Genomic DNA, 20,349 nt, shown 5'->3' with positions numbered 1-20,349 from the left:
TTTTAAGGACCTGCAGGAACTTTTTTTATTCACACAAGTGCTGCTAAATATATTTTACAGTTCGAATGCATCTATTTTTAATTGCAAATGCAAGTGAAACGCTCACCCTGTTGAGCCCTGGATTTACAATTATTGCTTGTCGCTTTGTCACATCATGCCTGTTTAGGACAGTTCTTGGCCAGAATAAGCTGCAAAATAGACCAGACTTTATGGCGATATTCAAAAGTCTGGAAGAGACATTTGCCTGAGGCCAGGCCTGCTATAGCCAGTGCTAAGCACTCAGCCTGCTTCAAGTGTGTGTGTGTGTGTGTGTCTGCCAGGGGAGGTTTAATTGAGCTGTGACTCATCTAATGGAGAAGGCAAAAGGCTTGTGTCACACTGGGTGCATGGCAGGACTGTAATGAATCAGTGGTCGCTGAGGACAACAGGTGTGTATGAGTGTCTGTCCAGTTCAGGATGGCCAAGTGGTAAAAAAAGATAAATGTTAAAAATGATAATTCGAGAGTAGGTGGATGTTCTATAAATAGGTCCTGCTGGTTATCTGCAGGTTTGTGTCTGTATCCGTGTGTGTTTAGGTGGCAGAGTATGCCTGAGAGGATGAAATCCGAGGTTGGTATATCCAGCTGATTCACAGCTCTTTATAATAAAGAACAACAGAATGAAGGGGAAGTAAGAAGGAAATACTTCATGGGAGAGCAGATAGGGAGACGATGATGGGTTTTGGGACCTTACGTAAGATAAACGATTCATCAAATATTCTTGCTGGGTTATTACGTGGGCACTCCTACGGCAAAAACAGGATCTATGCCAAATAATGGCTGAACAGCATGAGGTGCCTATAACATCATGTTCTTTTTGAGGCTGACAGCAGTTCCTTAAAAGCTGTCCAATCGGGCGCAAATCGGGGTGGTTTGACCCATCTACTTAAAGCTTGAACCCCCAAGAAGTGGTGAAAGCAAAATACAAAAATATTTCCCCCCTTTATATGTTTTAAGAATGTTCCAAATGTCCACATATTTCTGTAGCCACAAAAGTTAGGTTACAAATTATTCAGAAAAGTGTATTTTCACCTGGTGCCAAATAGATGGAGGGTCTCCCTCTTTAAAAATTGCTGCTTGGTGCTCCCAGGTAGATGAGATGGGGCCCCCCTTTGTAGTTGGAGATCGCTGTTCCTTAATTCTTTAGATCATGGATATATAACAAGTAAACACACAAAAAAAGAGTTTATTTAAAAAGTCCTCAAGATTGATGTTTGGTGTGGGTGCAAAAGGCAATCTCGGTTGCTTGAGATGTGTAAAACCTCAGTAAATTGTGTCCTGAAATCTAGTTTTTAAAAAGTTGACTTTTCTGAAAGTCATTGTATAATTTGCACACTGGCTGTTGAGTATGTGTGGTTACATAAGACAGCTGGTTACATAAAGTGTTGGGACTGTGAGTGAGGAGGTTATCCTAAGTATGGCCAGAGACAAATCTAAGATTAAGATTAGGGTTAGGGATTCTCAATCGGCTTGGGTCATGGGGGTATGCAGTGAAACTGAAAGATCATATGTAGGCAAATAAGTCTCTGTAAATTCTGGCAAGTTCATTCCTGCCTAGTGACAGTGAAGGGCCATAGCAACAGTGCACAGGCATTGCAATAGTGGTTAGCAGGAACTCCTCTGATTTCACTCTCTTCAGACACAAGAAAGAACAGAGTTTAATCTGGTAAACACATTTAGGCTCCCCACTCTCCGATTTATGTTCTTCATCAGCTCCCTGCTGAGGTGTGTGCAGTAGGCTGCTTGTGAAGTGCTCGTATGTCTATGTAATAACATAAAATTGCAATGAGAGTGAAGTGTGGTTTAGTTGAGCATCTAGGAGAACTTGTGTTTTTATAGGTTGTGGTATGCAGGCAGCCATTGTTGTAAAGTTGGGCCATCTTCCATGACATGGCAGATTTGCATAGTACATATTTAGCAATACAAAAAAAGAACAATAAATATATACTATGCGAGTCTGCCATGTCATGGAAGACGGATCATCTTTACAACAATTGTTTAACCTGTATCTTCAGCAGTGGGGTACCACAGGGTTCGGTACTTGGCCCCATTCTTTTCTACATTTGCACTCAGAACTGTAATGTCTTCATTGCTTGTCATACAGCATGTTGCTTATTCTCAGCATGTCTTCTTTCCTCCTATCTGTCTCTAAACCTATGATCTTAGAGTGGATCTCGACATGCCTTTCTGATGTATCAAACAGGTTGCAGATTCTTGAACATAACTCTTCTTTTGAGCCAAAAACCCACCTCAATTCATCTCACCCTAGACTTTGCTGACCACATTATGACAACTGGCCATTCTCAGTGCTTTATGGTCTGCAATTTTGCCTTTCTAGGCCACTAAGAATGAAGCTCTCTATTAAGCTCCTCATCCAGGCAGTAGTTATTTCATGGCTTGGCTAATACAACTCACTTCTTGCTGGCCTACTTGAGCCTTCCAAAAGCCCCCCTGAGTGCATCCAGAATACCGGTACTTGACCTGTATTTAACCTCCATAAATTCTCTTATGTCAAGCCTTTGCTCAGGTCTGTGCTTTGTCTCTCAGTAACTGCAAGAATTACATTCAAGTATCTGACCTGCAGTGCTAATGTCTAATTTACTCATTTGTCATTTGGATTATTCTTTTATCCAAGGTGATTTAAAATACACCTGTAGCATCCTGGGAAGGGACTGCACAAGGGTGGTAGTTCATGAATCAACTCTTGGGGAATTTTAACCTACAATGTTTTTGTTACCAGCCTAGCTCTTTAAATATTAGGCTACATTGCCCCTGGTGCCAATAGACTGGTCCTCTTCTACCTTTAAACATCCATAATCCATCTCTCCCCCGAAAGAGTTCCTGCTTGTCTGGGTCTAGAATTTCTCATTCCTCAAAGTACAAGTTTTATTTGCCACATGCTCAGTTGAAATAGCACAGAAATGTTTTCACACATTGCGTGTTGGGTCTCCACACCATGGCTGTAAGTGGAACGATGATAGTCTGTGAGTGGAGGTTTCACCTTCTCTGTATATGTGTTTTTTTGTGTGTGTATGTGTGTGTGTTGCCCCTCAGCCAAACTGCTTTTATCTGGCACGGTGGGAAGTTGTTAGATCGTTAATCAATGTCAGAAGAGCAGCATGCCCTATGGCGTTTCTCGTCTCAAAGGAAGGCGCTGCCATGTGGCTGTGTCATAATGGGAATGTATGGGCAGCCATTGACTGGGGAATGCAAGGATTAGTCAGTGTATTATGTCAAAACTGAGCCTCAAGATTCCTGTCTCAAGGAACCTTTTGTTTATCATTCAGTCATAACCAAAATGCATTTATATGTCTCCTGGATAGTCTCAGCTTCAGATGTGCTTTCTTGGCCTAGTTTTGTGGGACAAGACGTGGCCTGTAGAACAGATTTATGGTCAGATGGACCAATATTAATTATTTGTGTGTTGCAAAGTGGCATAGCTGGGGTTTCTGTACAAGGATTTCCGAGCAGTGTCAGCTTCTCAAAAAAGTTTAAGAAGTTTCAGAAAGTACCAGAGTCCTTGAAACAGTAAGTAAGTGCAGAAATGATGCAGATCAGTCCTTCGCATTACTCTATATCCGCTGCAGTTGCTGCTCTGAGGCCCTATCTTCCATTTTCAGTTCATCACCGCATGCTGCGGCACACTGGCCGATATCCAGAGAGAGATATCCGTCGCATAGAATGCTGACACAAGGAGGAACTGTCCTCAAGAAGGAGGAGAGGAGCGAGGGAGCATCTTGGCTTGTGCATGCTGGCTGATATCGGAGTTATCAATGAACAACCAATGAACAAACTCTGTCCTGTGGACAAAAAGAAAACTTCACTCACACTCCTTCTTAACTTCCTCCACATCGTTATCACTATAAATTAACTCCACTGTTGTTCAAATTAGACAGTTAAACACACTGTCTGTGCCAATCTGCATACACAGATTAGTAGTCGGACTCTTGATCAGAGATGTAAAAACCTAAATATTTTTAAAACCAGTTGTTTTTCTGAACCCTGAGCTTTGTATAAATTTGCAGACTAAGGGCCAGATTTACTAAACAGGGCAAATTAGCGTGAGAGCGCAATTCCATAAAAGCATTAATGGGAGTGGAAATTTCAGCGTGTGATTTACTGACTATGCGCAAATTAAAGAACACAGACGCAGCCAGATAATTTCCATAATGACCAACACAATCTACCAAGAGCAGCACAAATTAGCGTCTGCTTTAAGACTTGCTTTTTTGGAGCGTTAAATAATGGCGCAAATACCAGTAATTTGACGAGTGCAAACGTTAGTAAATTGCATTGCATGATTCATTTTAATACTCTCCTCCCATACATTTTGCGTCCTACGAATGCATGTTCAATAAGTTCAGGCACAAAAATAACTGTATCCATGCCTTTTCAGTGCTAATTCTTCACGGCATGTCTTTAAATCCTGACAGTACTATTTTAACGCCAAAACAGCTGGTGCAAGCTGTTAGTAAATCTGGCCCTTAGGGTCATGTTCACCAGACAGCAAGCAGACATGTTTCTTAATGAGTTTTCACATAGTTCTTCAGTTTGAAAACATTTGGACTGAGTGCAGCAGAATGGAACAGAACGTGCAGGTCTTGAGATGCATTTCTAAAAGTTGGACTATTGGAAGATGGTGTTAAACAGCACTGATTTGGTCAGTCAGGTCACAGGGGCTTTTTATGGCCTGGATTCAGCCCTTTCACATTGCTTTTATTATTGCTACAGCTCTACATATTCAGATGGATGTCTGGCCACTGCTTTGCTTCTTGTGCTGTTTTTTGTGCATCCATAAGTGTTGTGCTTTAAAGATGACATATCAGGTTAAAAATAGTCCAACTTTTAAATACTTCCACTTCCATTCTGTTGAGCTCCATCTAGCTTTTTCTGAACGTAAGAATGCACCTTATGAAACATGTCCTGTCAGGGTGGAATGAAACCAGCCTATGCAGACCTCTACCATAGACGGCTATAGAGTCTCTGGAACGTAATGGCTTAACTGTCACATGGTGCGTTAATAGATAAGTGCCGTCAAACCCAAACTGCCATGTCCAGAGCTGCCCTACACATATTCATATTATTAGCTTTGTCTTTTTTTCTACACGTTTGTACTTTTTGCTAACAATATTTCGTTTGCCTTTTCTTGTTGAGCGAGCTTCTCTTCTCCCCTTTGTGTTTGAACTGGAGATGATTTTACTTTCAGAGGTGTGCACGCCTCCCCCAGTTATATTTACCTCCAGTCTTCAAAGTGCCACCCTGCTGTGTTTTTGCATCTGAACAAATAAAGTAGGTTGTTTCTCCAGTGTAGCCTTCCATATGGCTCTCTTCCGAAATGAACCAGCCAAGGGGAACGGGAATCACTTGTTCAAATATAATCGTGTTAACCAGTTTTCTCTCTTTCTCTTTTCTCCGCAGTTCTCCTAAGATGAAACTCCAGCATTCCTGAAGAAGGATGACAACCCTGGCACATTGGATAGGACGGTGTCTATGGGCATCTGTGTCAGTCACATGCCAAGCCTGAAAAGTGGAAAGAAAGACACGTCGTTCTAGAAGGCACGTTGAACACTTCCAAGCTCTAGGGTGAAACTTTGCACAGTTGGCCATGGCTGCATATCCATGGCTTGGAGGATAGGATCCCTTGTTTAGCAAGCATTTTTTACCACAGTGAGTTTTTAAGTGGTCATTTAGCAAATCCAGCACTTCCTTTGGCCCAGAGGGTTTATAGAGTAATTGCCACACACAAGCTGAACCAGAGGATCCAAAATGGCGGTCACACAGCAACGCTCTTTCTACCGGACTGGTTAAAGCTGCAGTCAAAAGCATTACTGCAAGGGCAGTATGCAGGCAGCTGACTACCCAGCCACAAATAATAACACAGGTAAGAATCGCCCAAGTAACTTAAGTTTCTCCTAAAGTCTCCTAAGTTTCTCAATTAAGTTTTAAACATAAATGAATTAATAATACTTTCAGCTACATGTTACAATTGATGCACACTTGCTTGAAGATGAAGACTCCACATCAATTATCACAATTATCTATGGGTGCTCATAGTTTTTGCAGTTATCACATAACCAGTCAGTTACTTTTTCCCTTTTTATATCCACAACAACAATAACAATGTGATTAATAATAACACTATTCTTCTCATTACATTATTATTATGTTATTATTAGGGTGGCAAAGGGGTGGAAAATGTCTAGTAAATTTCCATAAACTTTCCAAAAGTTCTGGAATGTTTCTGGAAATTTACCAGAAATGTTCCACCCCTTTGCAACCCTAGTTATTATTCATAATAATAATTACCAGGTGGCAAAATATATTCACTGCAATTATTATTATTACAGTGAATATATTTTGCCACCTAATAATTTTCAAGTTCAAGTCCACTGACATTAATCTACTCTCCTGTCTGGTTTGTTTGTCGGACAAAACGGTAGATTCTGCGTTATGATTGGTCAGATTGCCTGTCAATCAAACTGCTTGCGAAAGGCCAATTGAGTTATACCAAAGTCCCTTTAAGACAAGTCATGTCACTCGGCGGCCATCTTTGAAACGCCTCTCGGGCATGCAAGTGCAACTCCTATCTCTTTTAATGGGGAAACATCAAATCCTACAAAACTGTTCACTTAGCTTGCGATTAAATTTCATATTTGAAATTACCAAAGAAATCTGATATATCACTGTGTCATAAATGTTGTATATTTTGCTCAAATAGCATTATAAAAAGCTTATTATTTAGGCTAGACCAGCCTGTGCACATGCACAGTCCTGAGTGCATGTCTCAGAAACGCTGACTGTTTCTATAGCAACCGGGACTTCTAACGGCAGCTGCAGTGACGCGCTGACTTTACCAATTAGCGATTGGCTCTTTCATTCAGAAGGCCGGGCTTCCTGCGTTTGAGCAGCCATATTGAGCGTTGCATTTTTCCCCATTCAAAACTGTACGAGTTTTGGTTTGGATCTTTAGTTATACCTTCTGCAAATCATTATCATCATCTAATCACCCCATGTTACTCAAAACGTTTAAGACTTTTTTTTTTCATGTCACACAAAATGGCTTTTCCATAAAATTCAGTTGCTACGGATTGCCGTTCAGGTGCAAATTTACTTGAGGAAAGAAGTGAGGCTGGACCGCCACTGGTACCAGGCATGACGAAGCAGATATCGTCCTCTTTTGGAAGATCAAACAAAGTAGTTTCGCTTTCACAATGAAACACACAGCGTCACACACGGTGGGCTAGAGTGAGCGGTGGTGGCCTAGAGTGAACAGAGGCCGGCGGGCTAGAGTGAGTGGCGGCAGGTGGGCTTGAGAACGGCGTGGCTGGCAGATTCAACAAAGTAGGCTTGCGGCAACCACATGTGACGCCGGGCTGGACTCCGCTTCGTCCACGGTGAAAGCCAATCCAGCGATCCACAGCGCAAAGTTGATGTATTTCCTCAGCGACCAGCACGGATCAGCTCCAGGCATGACGAAGCGGATATCGTCCTCTTTTGGAAGACCAAACAAAGTAGTTTCGCTTTCACAACGAAACACACAGCGCCTTCATGACATGGCGGCAGCAACAATACTACAGCGAGAATAAAAGTTACGCCTTCTTTCTTTGCGTGAACATTTGGGCGGTGTTATGCAAATCTTCCCACATCGTGACGTAGACATGTGGGGGCGTGTTAGAACGAGGCGTTTTAGGTAGGCGTGGTTGACTCTTAACTTTTATAAAGAATATCTCTTTGGATTTGAGACTTTAGTCTTTGCAACTTTACAGATCTTCTTCATGCACCAAGAGCTTGTAACACTCCAAAGAAAAAGGAAAAATTTAAATCGCATCATATGACCCCTTTAAAAATATAGGCGGATGACGCCCCATAGGTGTTAGAATAAAGTCAAATCAATTACTTATCAATGAAAAGTTGCTTAGTTCACCTTTAAGTTTTTGAGAATACATGACTGTTTAACCGCAAGGAGTTGCCTATCATGTTGGTAGGTTGTGTTTCACAAAAATCAAAAAAGAGTCCGTTTTCAGAAAGTGAAACTTCTGCCTTTGTTCAGGGCCGGCCAAGTGCTGACACTGAAAATACTCCAGTGTCCAGCTTTTAATATCAGATGTGGAATTTGAACTTGGAGTGGAATTTGGACCCATACATCCAAAAATTCCTGAGAGACCTGAGGTAGAGGATATTGTTTTAACAACTGGATGGCCCCCAAGCTGAGCGGGGGTCACAATGTTCTGCTATTTTATTCATCATGGAGAGAAATGAAAAACCAGAACATTCAGTTCAAAAGCATGTGATGGGCTCTCCAGCTGAGGGGAAAGAGCACCGGCCCACGGTCTCAGGCAACCTGTCAGTCAAAGAAATCACAACAGAACGAAACGCTTCAACTAGCAAAACCAAACAAACGCTACAATGTTGGTTTGAAATTTAACACAAAGAAAGTCCACACAAAAATGACCCACGTGTCATTATTTTCTCATTTTCTCACCTTCATGTCATCCCAAACCTTTATGACTTTTGTGGATCTCAAAAAGCTTAAAAAAGCACCATAAAGGTAGTGACTTGAGTGTTGTGTTCTTCTTTGCGTTTAATTCAAACATGGCATGATGAGACACTTTGCCTATAGCAGTTAGTTAGTGCTAAAACATGGTTTATTGCTTAAAACATTTGAGAAAGACAATCACAAAGCCTAGTAAATGTAATTAGACAAAATACTATAAATAACAACCCAAATATCATGTAATTTGTTAGATGTATGTCTGTAGCATTGATCAGTCAAGTCGCTTTAATAGCTATTTAAGTTCATTTTATCCCAATCACAGAGATGTATGCAGCTACTGTTTTTGTGTTGATATGATTTGATTTAATTTGCTCATGATTTTGCCTAGCAACAGAGACCGAAGCTACTCAGTTTTGATGCTTGTGCTCGCTCGCTCACTCACTTCACACACACACACACTCACACTCACACTCACACACATATACTGTAGTCTTCATGGAGTAGGAATTGTGTTGGTGTTTCATGGCAGAGGCGTTTTGAGTGTGGACAGCTTCCAAATCGATTCTTGTCATTTTGTGAGCCCACGGCACACAGGTTTGCGTAGGGAGGTTCGGATAGGTTGGGGGAGTTTAAAGTGGGCTGAATGCCGGGGAATACGGCGGTACTAAACAAACGGGAATGAGGGAGATAGATAAAACAATCAATACTCGCAAGGTTAAATTCTGGTTAGCTGTGCTTGTTTTAGGTTTTGAGCCGTGGCGGTGGACCGACCTGTTTGAAAGCTCCAGTCTAATATGTGCACTTTAAATCTGCCTCTTTAAGTAACAGGCGTTTCAAAATAGCTTAATAGTTTTCAACTTTAAAAAAAGACCATCACACCAGCTATATGTAGAACAGTGTCTAGTCCTTGTCTGTTTTACATTTTACTCAGAAATGTTAATAAAGTGAGAACATATTGCGACGGCTGCTCCGTCTCGCACTTTTTGACTCGGTTCTGCTATGCATGCACACTTAATTATCCGAGCTCAGCCGGCGGAGGTCATTCGCTTCTCACCACGACACACACCGCTCCCCCTCAATGTGCTGGGGAATTTGGCGCAGAAATTTTTGCAGGCTTCCTCGCTCTTATTTTCTTTTCTTAATAAAGGAGCCAAGACCTGGAGGCGGCGACAGACACAGACTGAGGGAGAAAGACAGGGAGGGGAGTGTTGAAAGTGACAAAAGATATAGCGTGATGTGTGGGAGACGAGGTCCAAATAAGATTAAAGGTATTAAGAACAAAACTCATTTCGCAGCCTTGGAGGAGAAATCCAGCGGAGAAGTACACAAGACATGTTATCCAAAACTAGACAGAAAAGTATCAATCCATTTTAAGAAGCGAAATACACACTATGTTTCCGGCTAATAAACGGATACACATTTTTTAAAGGTGGTGTATGTGTGACTTCTTTCTTCTTTCTCCTATGCCAGCTAAACATGCAGAGGCAACCATAGGTAAGCCTTCCGTAGGTTGATTTGTAAACACTGCAGCTCTGTTTGTTTAAGGATCCTATTCAGCTTTACATGGCAACTTTGGCTCAACCAGTGATGGGATTTGAGGGCGGGACTAGCCGTTTGTCCTACCATTGGCAGAAACCTGTTTGTAAACAGTCATTATTTTCCATTTGGTAATGCTAACAGTGACGAGACATACTTCATTGTCATGTTGCCATGTAATTAAAATGGACGTTATTAATAAATAAGTAAATAACAATCATTAAAGGTCAGAGGTGGGTAGAGTATCCAAAAATTTTACTCAAGTAAAAGTACAAGTAATTATAGAAATAATTACTCCGGTAAAAGTAAAAATAATCTTAGTGTGTCAAAAATGTCAGGTCAATCAGCAGCAACATGTGTATATAAACCATGCGGTATTAAAGAGACAGCTGGCACAATGTAATTAACATCAAAATAAATTCACAAGAGCAAGTATATTGTTTGCACATGTTTATTTACATTAAAGGCAAAATAACTGAAATAATAAGAGCACAAGTATAGACCTGGAACTTCTTTAAAGGTGGGGTAAGCTATTTTTCAAAAACGCTTTAGAAAACTGATTCGGGCCGACTAGCAAAACAAACTTGTAGCCAATCAGCAGTAAGGGGCGTGTCTACTCATGATGTGGAGGAGAGAGAGTTCAGTGCACAGGACGGACATTAGCGAGCCGAGCGACAGAAAGATAGAAATGGCGGATAAAAAACAAAAGAGGAAAACTTCTGCAGAACAAGAAGTAGGACCCATGTAAATATCAGATCAGCTTTCCAGCGCTGGAGAGAACTCAAGGAGCGGAAGGCCTGCGATCGGACGCCGAGGTTGCTTTGCTTCTTCTCGATAGATGAGTATCACCGTGTCTGCGTCGCAACAGCTAAAGTCTGTCTAGTACACTGGATGTGACAAAGCGACAGTTGAAAATCATTTGAAATTTGTGTCAATATGTCATGAATAGAACGCAGCAGCAGTTTTCTGTCCGGGATTTGTCGTGTTGTGCCGCGCCGCATCCAGTGTAGGCCATAGATATGTATATATATATATATATATATATAGACTTAAACTCAATTGAGCATCTCTGGAGAGACCTAAAAATGTCTGTCCACCAACGTTTACCATCCAACCTGACAGAACTGGAGAGGATCTGCAAGGAGGGATGGCAGAGGATCCCCAAATCCAGGTGTGACAAACTTGTTGCATCTTTCCCAAAAAGACTCATGGCTGTATTAGATCAAAAGGGTGCTTCTACTAAATACTGAGCAAAGGGTCTGAATACTTAGGACCATGTGATATTTCAGTTTTTCTTTTTTAATAAATCTGCAAAAATGTCAACAATGCTGTGTTTTTCTGTCAATATGGGGTGCTGTGTGTACATTAATGAGGAAAAAAATTAACTTAAATGATTTTAGCAAATGGCTGCAATATAACAAAGAGTGAAAAATTTAAGGGGGTCTGAATACTTTCCGTACCCACTGTATATATATATATATATATATATCTATGGTGTAGACCGTATCACTGATTATAATGAGTTCCATAGTATTTTGTCACAGGGTGTTCAACGCACCACCGTTTCCGTTTAAAAAACGTTTTGCACCGTTTTGTCGGGGCTGAACGCAGCCCAGGTATGCTTCAGCATTCTGTCCTTTTTAGGGTCGTATCTTGTGACATCACTTCCTGTTTTTGGTTAATTTAATGTCTTTGATCCGTGTGGCATTCATGTCTCAGTCAGAGCGCACCAGAGTTTGTTTGAAGGCTGATTCTGAAAAGATCTTGGTCTTGCTTGTTTAGTTTGCACAAAGGTTTGGACGGCAGCATTCACACCAAAAGAACGTGAAAGAAGGCGGAGCCTCAGCTCACACCTCCTATGACGTAAGAGTCATGGACCAATGGTAGTACGAAGGTGTTTTGCAGCCGGAACAAACTTTTGCAGAAAGTTCACTTTGGCAAGCCGTTTCGAACTCCCAAAACGAACTTCCTTTTGGCCGGATTTTGTTCGAAATGACGTCACATCAGTTCGTTCTTCGATTTCGCTTGAAGTATATCAGGGCATTTATTCATTGATTAAGGCTACTAATGTAAGCAATGCAGCCTTTCTTAAGTCTTTATAGTTAATGTCACTTAACACTTATGTAATAAAGTGTACAACAATAATAGCCAATAATTTGAAGTATTACCATTTTGGAGATGCTCTTGAAGGTGAACTTCACCTTCATTCTCTGCATCCAAGTCATCCAAAAGTGGCCGTTGGTGGTGCTTCAGGATGGGAGGAGCCCAGTTTGGAATGGAACGCCCACTGCTCATGATCCAGTCAAGTCCTGCCATTCATTGTGTTTTTTTTTGGTAACACTTTAGATTAGGGAACACATTCACTATTAACTAGGAGTTTTCCCTCAATTGTTGTAGTAGTGATGCTTAGGTATTGGGTCGGGTTAAAAGATCTAGAATATGGTCATGCAGAATAAGGCAATAATATGTGCGTTGTAAGCACTAATAAATAGCCAATATGCTAGTAATATGCATGCTAATAAGCAACTAGTTACTATTGAAAAGCGTTCCCTAATGTAAATTGTTACATTAGTTTTTCTTGTTGAAAATCCTGTTTCACTTTATGGTCACATTATGGAAATAAAGTGGGTTATGAATGCTGTTTCATGATGTCAAGTGGAAAATTAAGACAAAAAAGACAACAAACCGCAGTCATGACCAGCTGACACAATTGGCCTGAACTTGCCGGTGGACTCCAAATCCCAAGTGCGGGTTAAATTTAGGCACTGAGGCTTCTTTCACACCCATCCATCCCATGATCTCCACCGGCCGAGCAGCTGCACACAGATGGCCTTGTCTGACTGCTTCAGGGGAGCGGAGGGCAGGTGACATCAACAGCTAGACCAGGGAGGAGAACCCAGACACGCGGGGTGGTTCGAGGTCTTATCAGGGTCGGATGAGTCATGAGAATGGCAGGCGATTGTGCGACGAGCGGCCGATGACACAGAGAGCAGTCAGAGAGCATCAGTTTGGCTGAGCAGACACGGAAAGCATGTGAGACAGAGTATCTTGCTCTATTGCAGGACAACTGCTGCATCAGACACACTGACAAATGTACTAAACGGCCTAAAGGCCTGGTCACACCAAGGATATTAACTATAACAATATAGATAAAGTTTTAAAAATCATTCTGAATTTAATAGGATAGCAGAGTCAACACCACAGTTATAATGATAATGGCACAGAGGAATATTAAAGTGGTGCTATTATGCTTTTTCACTTTTTCAACTTTAGTTTGTCTGTAATGTTGCTGTTTGAGCATAAAAAAGATCTGCAAAGTTACAAAGCTCAAAGTCCACTTCAAAAGGAGATATTTTATTTAACAGAAATCACTTTTCAAAAACTACAACGAACGACTCGTTTGGACTACAACGCATATTTTCCGGGATTTGTGATATCACAAATATCGATGAATGGGATAAGACCTGGTTGAGCTGCACTAGAGAAGGCAATGAGTGTTATCACTATGTCGGAGACACGCTAGCTTTCCCAAGGCAGACGAACTTAGAGTGCTTACAATCACCCAGGTTTAAATCGCGCTCAAATTGATTTGATTTTGACGCAATATTTACACTGAAGCTCGCTTACCTATGGTAAGGGGCATGACATTTCCCGAGCAGGCGCCGAGTGCTGCCAATCACAACACACACTGGCCCAGCTAACCAATCACAGCACACACTGGCCCAGCTAACCAATCACAGCACATTTCGTATTTCAGAAGGCGGGCCTTCATTTGATACAGGAACTATTCGAGCCGTACATGCCAGACTGAGGAGAGAGGTGTTGTAATAATGTAAAATTAAAACACCCCCAAAACAAAATCAAGATTTTGTAAAAGAGCATAATAGGACCCCTTTAACATTAGAATCACTTTCAGAACTATTTTTTCCAGCTGATGAATGATAAAAGAATTGACAGCCAATCAGAGCTTTTAAAGCGGCACACGACAAAACTGATCAACCAAATCGTTTGAGTAAATGTTTCACTCATAAGGATCCTCTTTTTTGTTGAATGAATCATTTGAACGATTCAATGATTCTCTCATAGACCATACTTGTTTGCTCCTTAAATGAATGAGTGTTTTTTTCCCGAATCCCTTGAGTAATTATTCGCTCACAAAGACCTATTTGTCTTGTTTCTTGAATGAATCAGTGCTTTTGAATGAATCGGTTGAGTGAACATTCAATAATTCTCTTAAATTCCTGAATCAATCTGCGTTGTTGAATGAATCGTTTGACTGGATGATTCAGTGACTCCCTCATAAAGCAGCTTTTCACCATCTCCTGGCGCATCAATGTAACTTACAGAAAATGTAATTGAAGGAAATGAAACTAAGAAACAATTTTCACTCAAAAAGTGTACATTTAACAAATAATTACAAGGGAACAGCAAGTAGCACTTTAAATAAATGTGAAATTTTGAAGACTGCAATAGTATTTTCTTATGAAATGTACTCCACTAATCTTTTTTTTCTTATTTTTTTTTTTACTGTATGCATGCAGTAAATTTGCAAAGTGTTATCTGTACCTCAGCTGCTTGATTGCTTGTATCATCACAAAATGTAAACTATATCATTTCCCAGCATTAATCTGCTAAATGCAACAATAAGGCATGGAAATATTAAGATATTGTGAACATTAACATCATGATTTTCTGTAAAACAGCTTTAAAACAATGTGTATTGTGAAAATCACTATACATATAAATTAGCCTGGTAGATGAAGAAATGGGGAAGAAATCGGATATAGGCTACTTATGTCTGAGTGACGACATAAAGTCCACCCACTTCGACAGGAAGATACTGTCTGGCCAAAATGTAAAGCAACCAGCCACAAGTTCTTTTTATTTGAATTTTTGGTGCGGATAAATCGGAAATGGTACAATATTGGACTGGCAAGAAAAAAAAAATGGCAAGGCTGTCTTCGTTAATGTTTGTACACAATTCAGATATTTAGAGAATATACAGAATGCAGTTCTGTTCGTGTATGTTTAGTTTGCTTCAAGTGCCTCGAAAACAATCTCTTTCAAAGATTTGAAAGCCATGAACCCAAGCACCCTAGCATTATGGCAGTTCAGACACAGTTTGTTCAGAAATTGTAAAAATCAGCAGTGCCTGCATGGCTCAGATTTTGCTCTGCATTTCTAGATCATCCTGAAATTGAGTGACATGCCTGGCTGTCTGCTCGAGACAGATAGATAGTTGTCTGTCCTCACGAGTGTGTTTGAGTTTGTTTGGGCGTTGTGAAGAGACTGGCGTCTCAAACATGGTGTCTCATTTCCCCTGCTGGTGATCAAATCTGCGATTAACGCCACAGACGAGACAGCGGCCGGTGAACTGCCTGATACAAGCTCGCAGAAATCCTGCCCGCTGTAATTACTCTGAAGTGAATGTTTTATTGAAGATGTTATGTCATCGGGTGCGGTGTCAGGTCACGCATCATGAGACCCGTAAAACACCATCACGACATCCCTGACCTCTTTTATTCACAGCAGCCTGCCAAACAACTGCCTCGTATGTTCCCTTCCTCGGGATCTTTTAAGTGCACCTGACTAGCAAAGCTCTTTTGTTATTAAATTGAAGGGAGAAATTATGATGGCAAATAACATTTTTGTCTTTATTTAAGCTTACATTTAATCTTTTCAGTGGTGTTGATCTATTCCTTAAAGAAACAGTTCACGCAGAAACGTAAATTGTCATCATCTAATCACCCTCATAATGTTCCAATCTCATGCGATTTCAAAAAAGGAGATGTTTTGCAGAATGTCTGAGCTGCTTTTTTCCCACACAATGACATAGGCTTTCAAAAAGAAAAAGAAAAGCAACATTAAAGTACCATGATTTACAGCTAATAATGACATAAATTTGAGCCGGTTCCAGTTTTATTATTAACTGAAATTAAGACTATTAAAACTCATTTTCATTAATTGAAAGCTGAAATAAGAAAAAAAAGTTAAAACAATAAAATAAACAGGATATCACCACCTCCGTGCTTTACTGTAGGAATGGTGCTATTTGGATGGTGAGCTGTATTGGATTTTGTGCGTTTGGTGCTGAGGCCAAATAATTAAATTTTAGTTTTGTCAAAGCTCAGTCGTGACTGCATGTGGCCTTTATTTTTTCTTGCAACCCTCCCAAACAAGCCACATTTGTGGATAATTTGTGATATTGTTGGCACATGCATACAGTGATAAATGATCTTTGTCATAAATTCCTGCAGCTGCTTCAGAGTTGCTGTCGGCCTCTTGGTGGCCTCTCTGACCAGTTTCCTCCGGCTCTTTCATCCAGGTTGGAGCGACGTCCTGATCCAGAGATTTTTACCAAATACCTTCCACTTCTTAATAATAGACTTCACTGTGCTTCTAGGCATTGATAAAGACTTTGCAATTGTTTTGTATCCATCTCCTGACTTGTGCCTGTCCACAACTTTATCCCGGAGATCTTCTGACAGTGCCTTGCCACCCATAATTGATTGTTTGCTTCAGTTGCATTAGCAAGGACTGAAATCCAGGAAAGCTCTTTTCATGCTGAGCTGATCAAAATGACCACAGCTGATCACAGTTGAAACTCAAATGGCTTTGTGTGCCACTGAAAAGGTGATTAGCTAAACCTGATTGAGTTTACAAGTCATTTTTAGGAGGGGGGTGACCCTTTTTCCAACTCTGTGTTTCTGTTTTTTAATTTTGTAATTTTTTTCTGACATGTTGGTGTTTTATCTTTCACTTGGATGTTATAAGTTGCACTGAGTGAATAGAGCTGGATAAAACAATCTTCATTTCAGGCTGCAAAGCACCAAAATGTAATTATTTTAAAGAGGTATATGTATATACAGTATATACACAAAAAAATTAATAAAAATGGCAATGGTATTTACAAAAATGACTAAAACTTAAACTAAAATGAAAATTAAAACTGAAAATATATATTAAAAAAATGCTAATTCATATTGTTAAATACTATAATAGTATAATACTATAATTACTAAAATAATGCAGGTTCATCACATAAAGCGTGTAATATAGTGCACACATTGTGCTTTCATTAACAATGTGTGTTTGATTCTGCATCGCATCTTACAGAGCCAGACTTCTTACTTCCGGCATAAAGTCTGGTCCATGCTGCTGTTTATTTAACCAAAGAACCGCCCATTTAGACATGAAGACACTGTCTGACTGACATGTGGCGCAGCCAACCGCAGTTTGTTTACAAGATGTTTTGGAAACACTAATCTATAATAGATGATACCACATCAGCAAGCTGATGAACTGATTAAAAACCTGTGCACTCTGAATAACATAAATTGTTTGGAAGCCAGCCAATCAGATTGGAGCTTGCGGTTTTAGCCTGCTGTTGCCATTTCTGTGTGCAATATCCCTCAGACAGCCTGTGAACGGTCCATGGGCGTACCGTCTGAGGTTTAGACTAGTCTTAGAGTAACTAGGTAGAAATGTTTCTCATGCTCTATAAAGTTTTGAAAAAAAACCCCCACTCCACCCAAAGCCAAGTTGTAATTGTGCATGTGGTGCATTGCATCAACCTGCACATGCTTAATTATTCAGTCTGTCTGGTATGTGATGCCTTCAGTTGTATAATAGTGCTGCATTGTGTCATAACAATCCTAACCATCCACCCTTAAAGACGCATTCCTCTCTTTGTCTTACTGCAGAGTGCAAGTTCCACTGCACCAATGGCAGATGTCTGAAACTTCTCTCGCTGATTTGCAATCATCTGAATGAATGTGGAGACAACAGTGATGAGGAACACTGTCCTGCTGCTGTACCTCCACCTCCAGACACCATCCAGTGTAAGTCCATCCGCCCACCTCTGTCTCAACGCCACATCTGCATCTCTGACAGGTGATATTGCATCAGTGCTACTGTAGAAAACCACTCGGCTACTGTCAAACTACCCTTCAGAAAAAGTATAACCAAAAGTAGCTGCATGCATTGAAGCGAATTAGGTGATTTAGTGTCTTTAAATTAAATATTTATTAGATTATGTGGTTAAAAAGAGCACTGTTTATGTGAAGGAGCAAATAAAATCTACCCAAATTTATACAGCTGAATGAAAACATTTCTTTCTTTGAACCAGTATATTAAGATGATAGGAAGTTAACGGGGGCTTGTGTCAAAAATGCCACCAAAATGAACAATAATGGCCCACAAATTCAAGATAAAGAGGCAAAAACTGATCCTGCATAATTAAACAAAATGTATTATGGCTGTCGCTTTTAAAATGAAATGTGAAAAGTGTAAATTCATGGAATTACGTTTAGATCTGTGCACATTGCATCAGATTGCTTTTTTCCTGTTGTTTTTAGCATAATTAAGCCTTATAACCAATCATATACATTTCAGTTGAGCTTATGAATGCAGTTGCCAATCAGAGGCGTTTAGATTAGTCAGCGCTGAAAACTCGCAGTCTTGAGAAAAAGTCAGACGTGCAAGATTTAAACTCGCAATTGTGTGTTATAAAATCCGAATTCTGAGATCTAAACATACAATTGTAAGAGAACTGTCTCTTTTTGTTCCTGCAGAATTGGACTTTATAACTCGCAGTTGCCAGTTTATATCTCACAATTCAGAATTGCCAGATTAAAAAAAAAAAAAATCGTTTTATTTTTGATTTAGTGGCGGAATTGGGCTTCCATATTTCGCTAATCACTCAATCAGTAATAACTTCAGTGATTATTATTTTATATTTTTTGCATAACTTGTGCTAGACTACACTAGCGTCATGGACCAACATGTTTGTCTGTATTGCCAGAATATGACGTGCTGTTTCTTCAAACACAAAAACATTTTATATGTATTTTGTTAATCGACATCAATAGTCATTATTACATTATCAAGAGTAACTTTGACAAAAATGTTTTTTTGTCATTGTATTGCAGCCCTACTAGTTCCTATTTTTTAAATATATCATTTATATGGCATTTTAAACAGTTTGTTGTTATTGATAACATTTTAAAGTATTCTGATTGATTGAAATAATTGGTTAAATTGAAGTATTTGACATTAAAGACAACAAACACACAATTAATAAGGCAATTATAAAAATTGCCCTCGGACGAATGTAAAAGATGCCTGGAAATCAATTCCAGGGTCAAATATTGCTCCTTAATGGAAAAGTTTATTTCTGACCCAGGTCCAAACGAACCAACTCACTAAAATGAATCCGACTCAGTGCTGGAGAGCGGCAGTGTGTTTGATTAGTGTCAGAATCAGTTGCAAGGCTGGCTGTGCATTATCATTGTGACATGAAAACAGCAATATAACACTTACCTGTTGGAAAAAATGGCTTGTTACTGGAAAAGCTGCACTACCTTGAAAACAGCTGAACTGCTGTTACTCTACTGCAGATCTCTTTGCTCTGTGTTCTCTGCCGTTGTCTTTGCTGATCCATCCTGTTTTATTGATACCTCGTACAGCATTATGCCACAAGATGCCATGTGGTGCAGTTATCTTACCACAGTTATGCTAGAAACATACCGAGCACAAGTGTGAGAACGACTCTTCTGCTGAGGAATACAGTTCATTAGCATAACTGTAGATGGTACTGCAGATATGTTGACTTGGCGCATTAAAACAGAATTTCAGTCGATAATGAAAGTGGCTTATCCAGTCAGATTTGAGAGATGGAAGTATCCATTAGGGCTCCAACATATCAACTCTTTTTGATAATTGACTAATCTGTCAAGTTTTATTCTGGTTTAATCAAACATTACTCCACAGTTTGCTTAGTGCTCTCTATCAAGCAATGTACAAATTGAAGTATGTAATGTACACTACACATTGTGTGCAAATTGTTTTAAAATATAAGCTAAAGGTTGCAATACTAGCAGCAGAGCATTTTAAATAACCAAAGTTACCAAACCACAACCGAAGTTTTAGCAGATCAGAGGTTAAAATGTGCTAGAACTGACACATTCCCTCCTCTGAACATATCAACATTCAAGAGGCTATTTTTTCTGTGATTTAAATTAAGTTAATATTCATATAAAATAGTGATACTTGGGTTGCATAAAGGATCTTTAAACTTAAATATGATGTTTAACCACAAATATCGTTTGATTAATATTATTGCACTCCATTTTAAGAAAATAACAGTAAAATGTTCACTGCTATTAAAAAGTTTGAGGTCGGTAAGGTTTAAAAAAAAATATTGTGGAATAATATTTACAATTTAAAACAAAATGCAATTTATTCCTGTGATTCAAAGCTGAATTTTCAGCATCATTACTC

The 20,349-nt window shown here is 39.8% G+C and overlaps 1 protein-coding gene across 1 annotated transcript in view; it reads left to right on the top strand.

Annotated features, from left to right (window-relative positions):
* Nucleotides 1-20,349, top strand: part of ldlrad4a (low density lipoprotein receptor class A domain containing 4a) — a 106,314-nt gene that overhangs the window by 26,461 nt on the left and 59,504 nt on the right. The window contains exons 2-3 of the mRNA XM_016252034.1: nt 5,457-5,919; nt 17,772-17,909. Of these exons, the coding sequence (XP_016107520.1) occupies nt 5,880-5,919; nt 17,772-17,909 (178 nt within the window). The 5' untranslated portion in view covers nt 5,457-5,879. The remainder of the gene's footprint in view (nt 1-5,456; nt 5,920-17,771; nt 17,910-20,349) is intronic.

The sequence above is a fragment of the Sinocyclocheilus grahami genome, unplaced genomic scaffold, assembly GCF_001515645.1.
Source record: "Sinocyclocheilus grahami isolate Dianchi unplaced genomic scaffold, SAMN03320097.WGS_v1.1 scaffold1083.1, whole genome shotgun sequence".
Classification (NCBI taxonomy): domain Eukaryota; kingdom Metazoa; phylum Chordata; class Actinopteri; order Cypriniformes; family Cyprinidae; genus Sinocyclocheilus; species Sinocyclocheilus grahami.
This window is presented reverse-complemented; position numbering and strand designations above follow the sequence as displayed.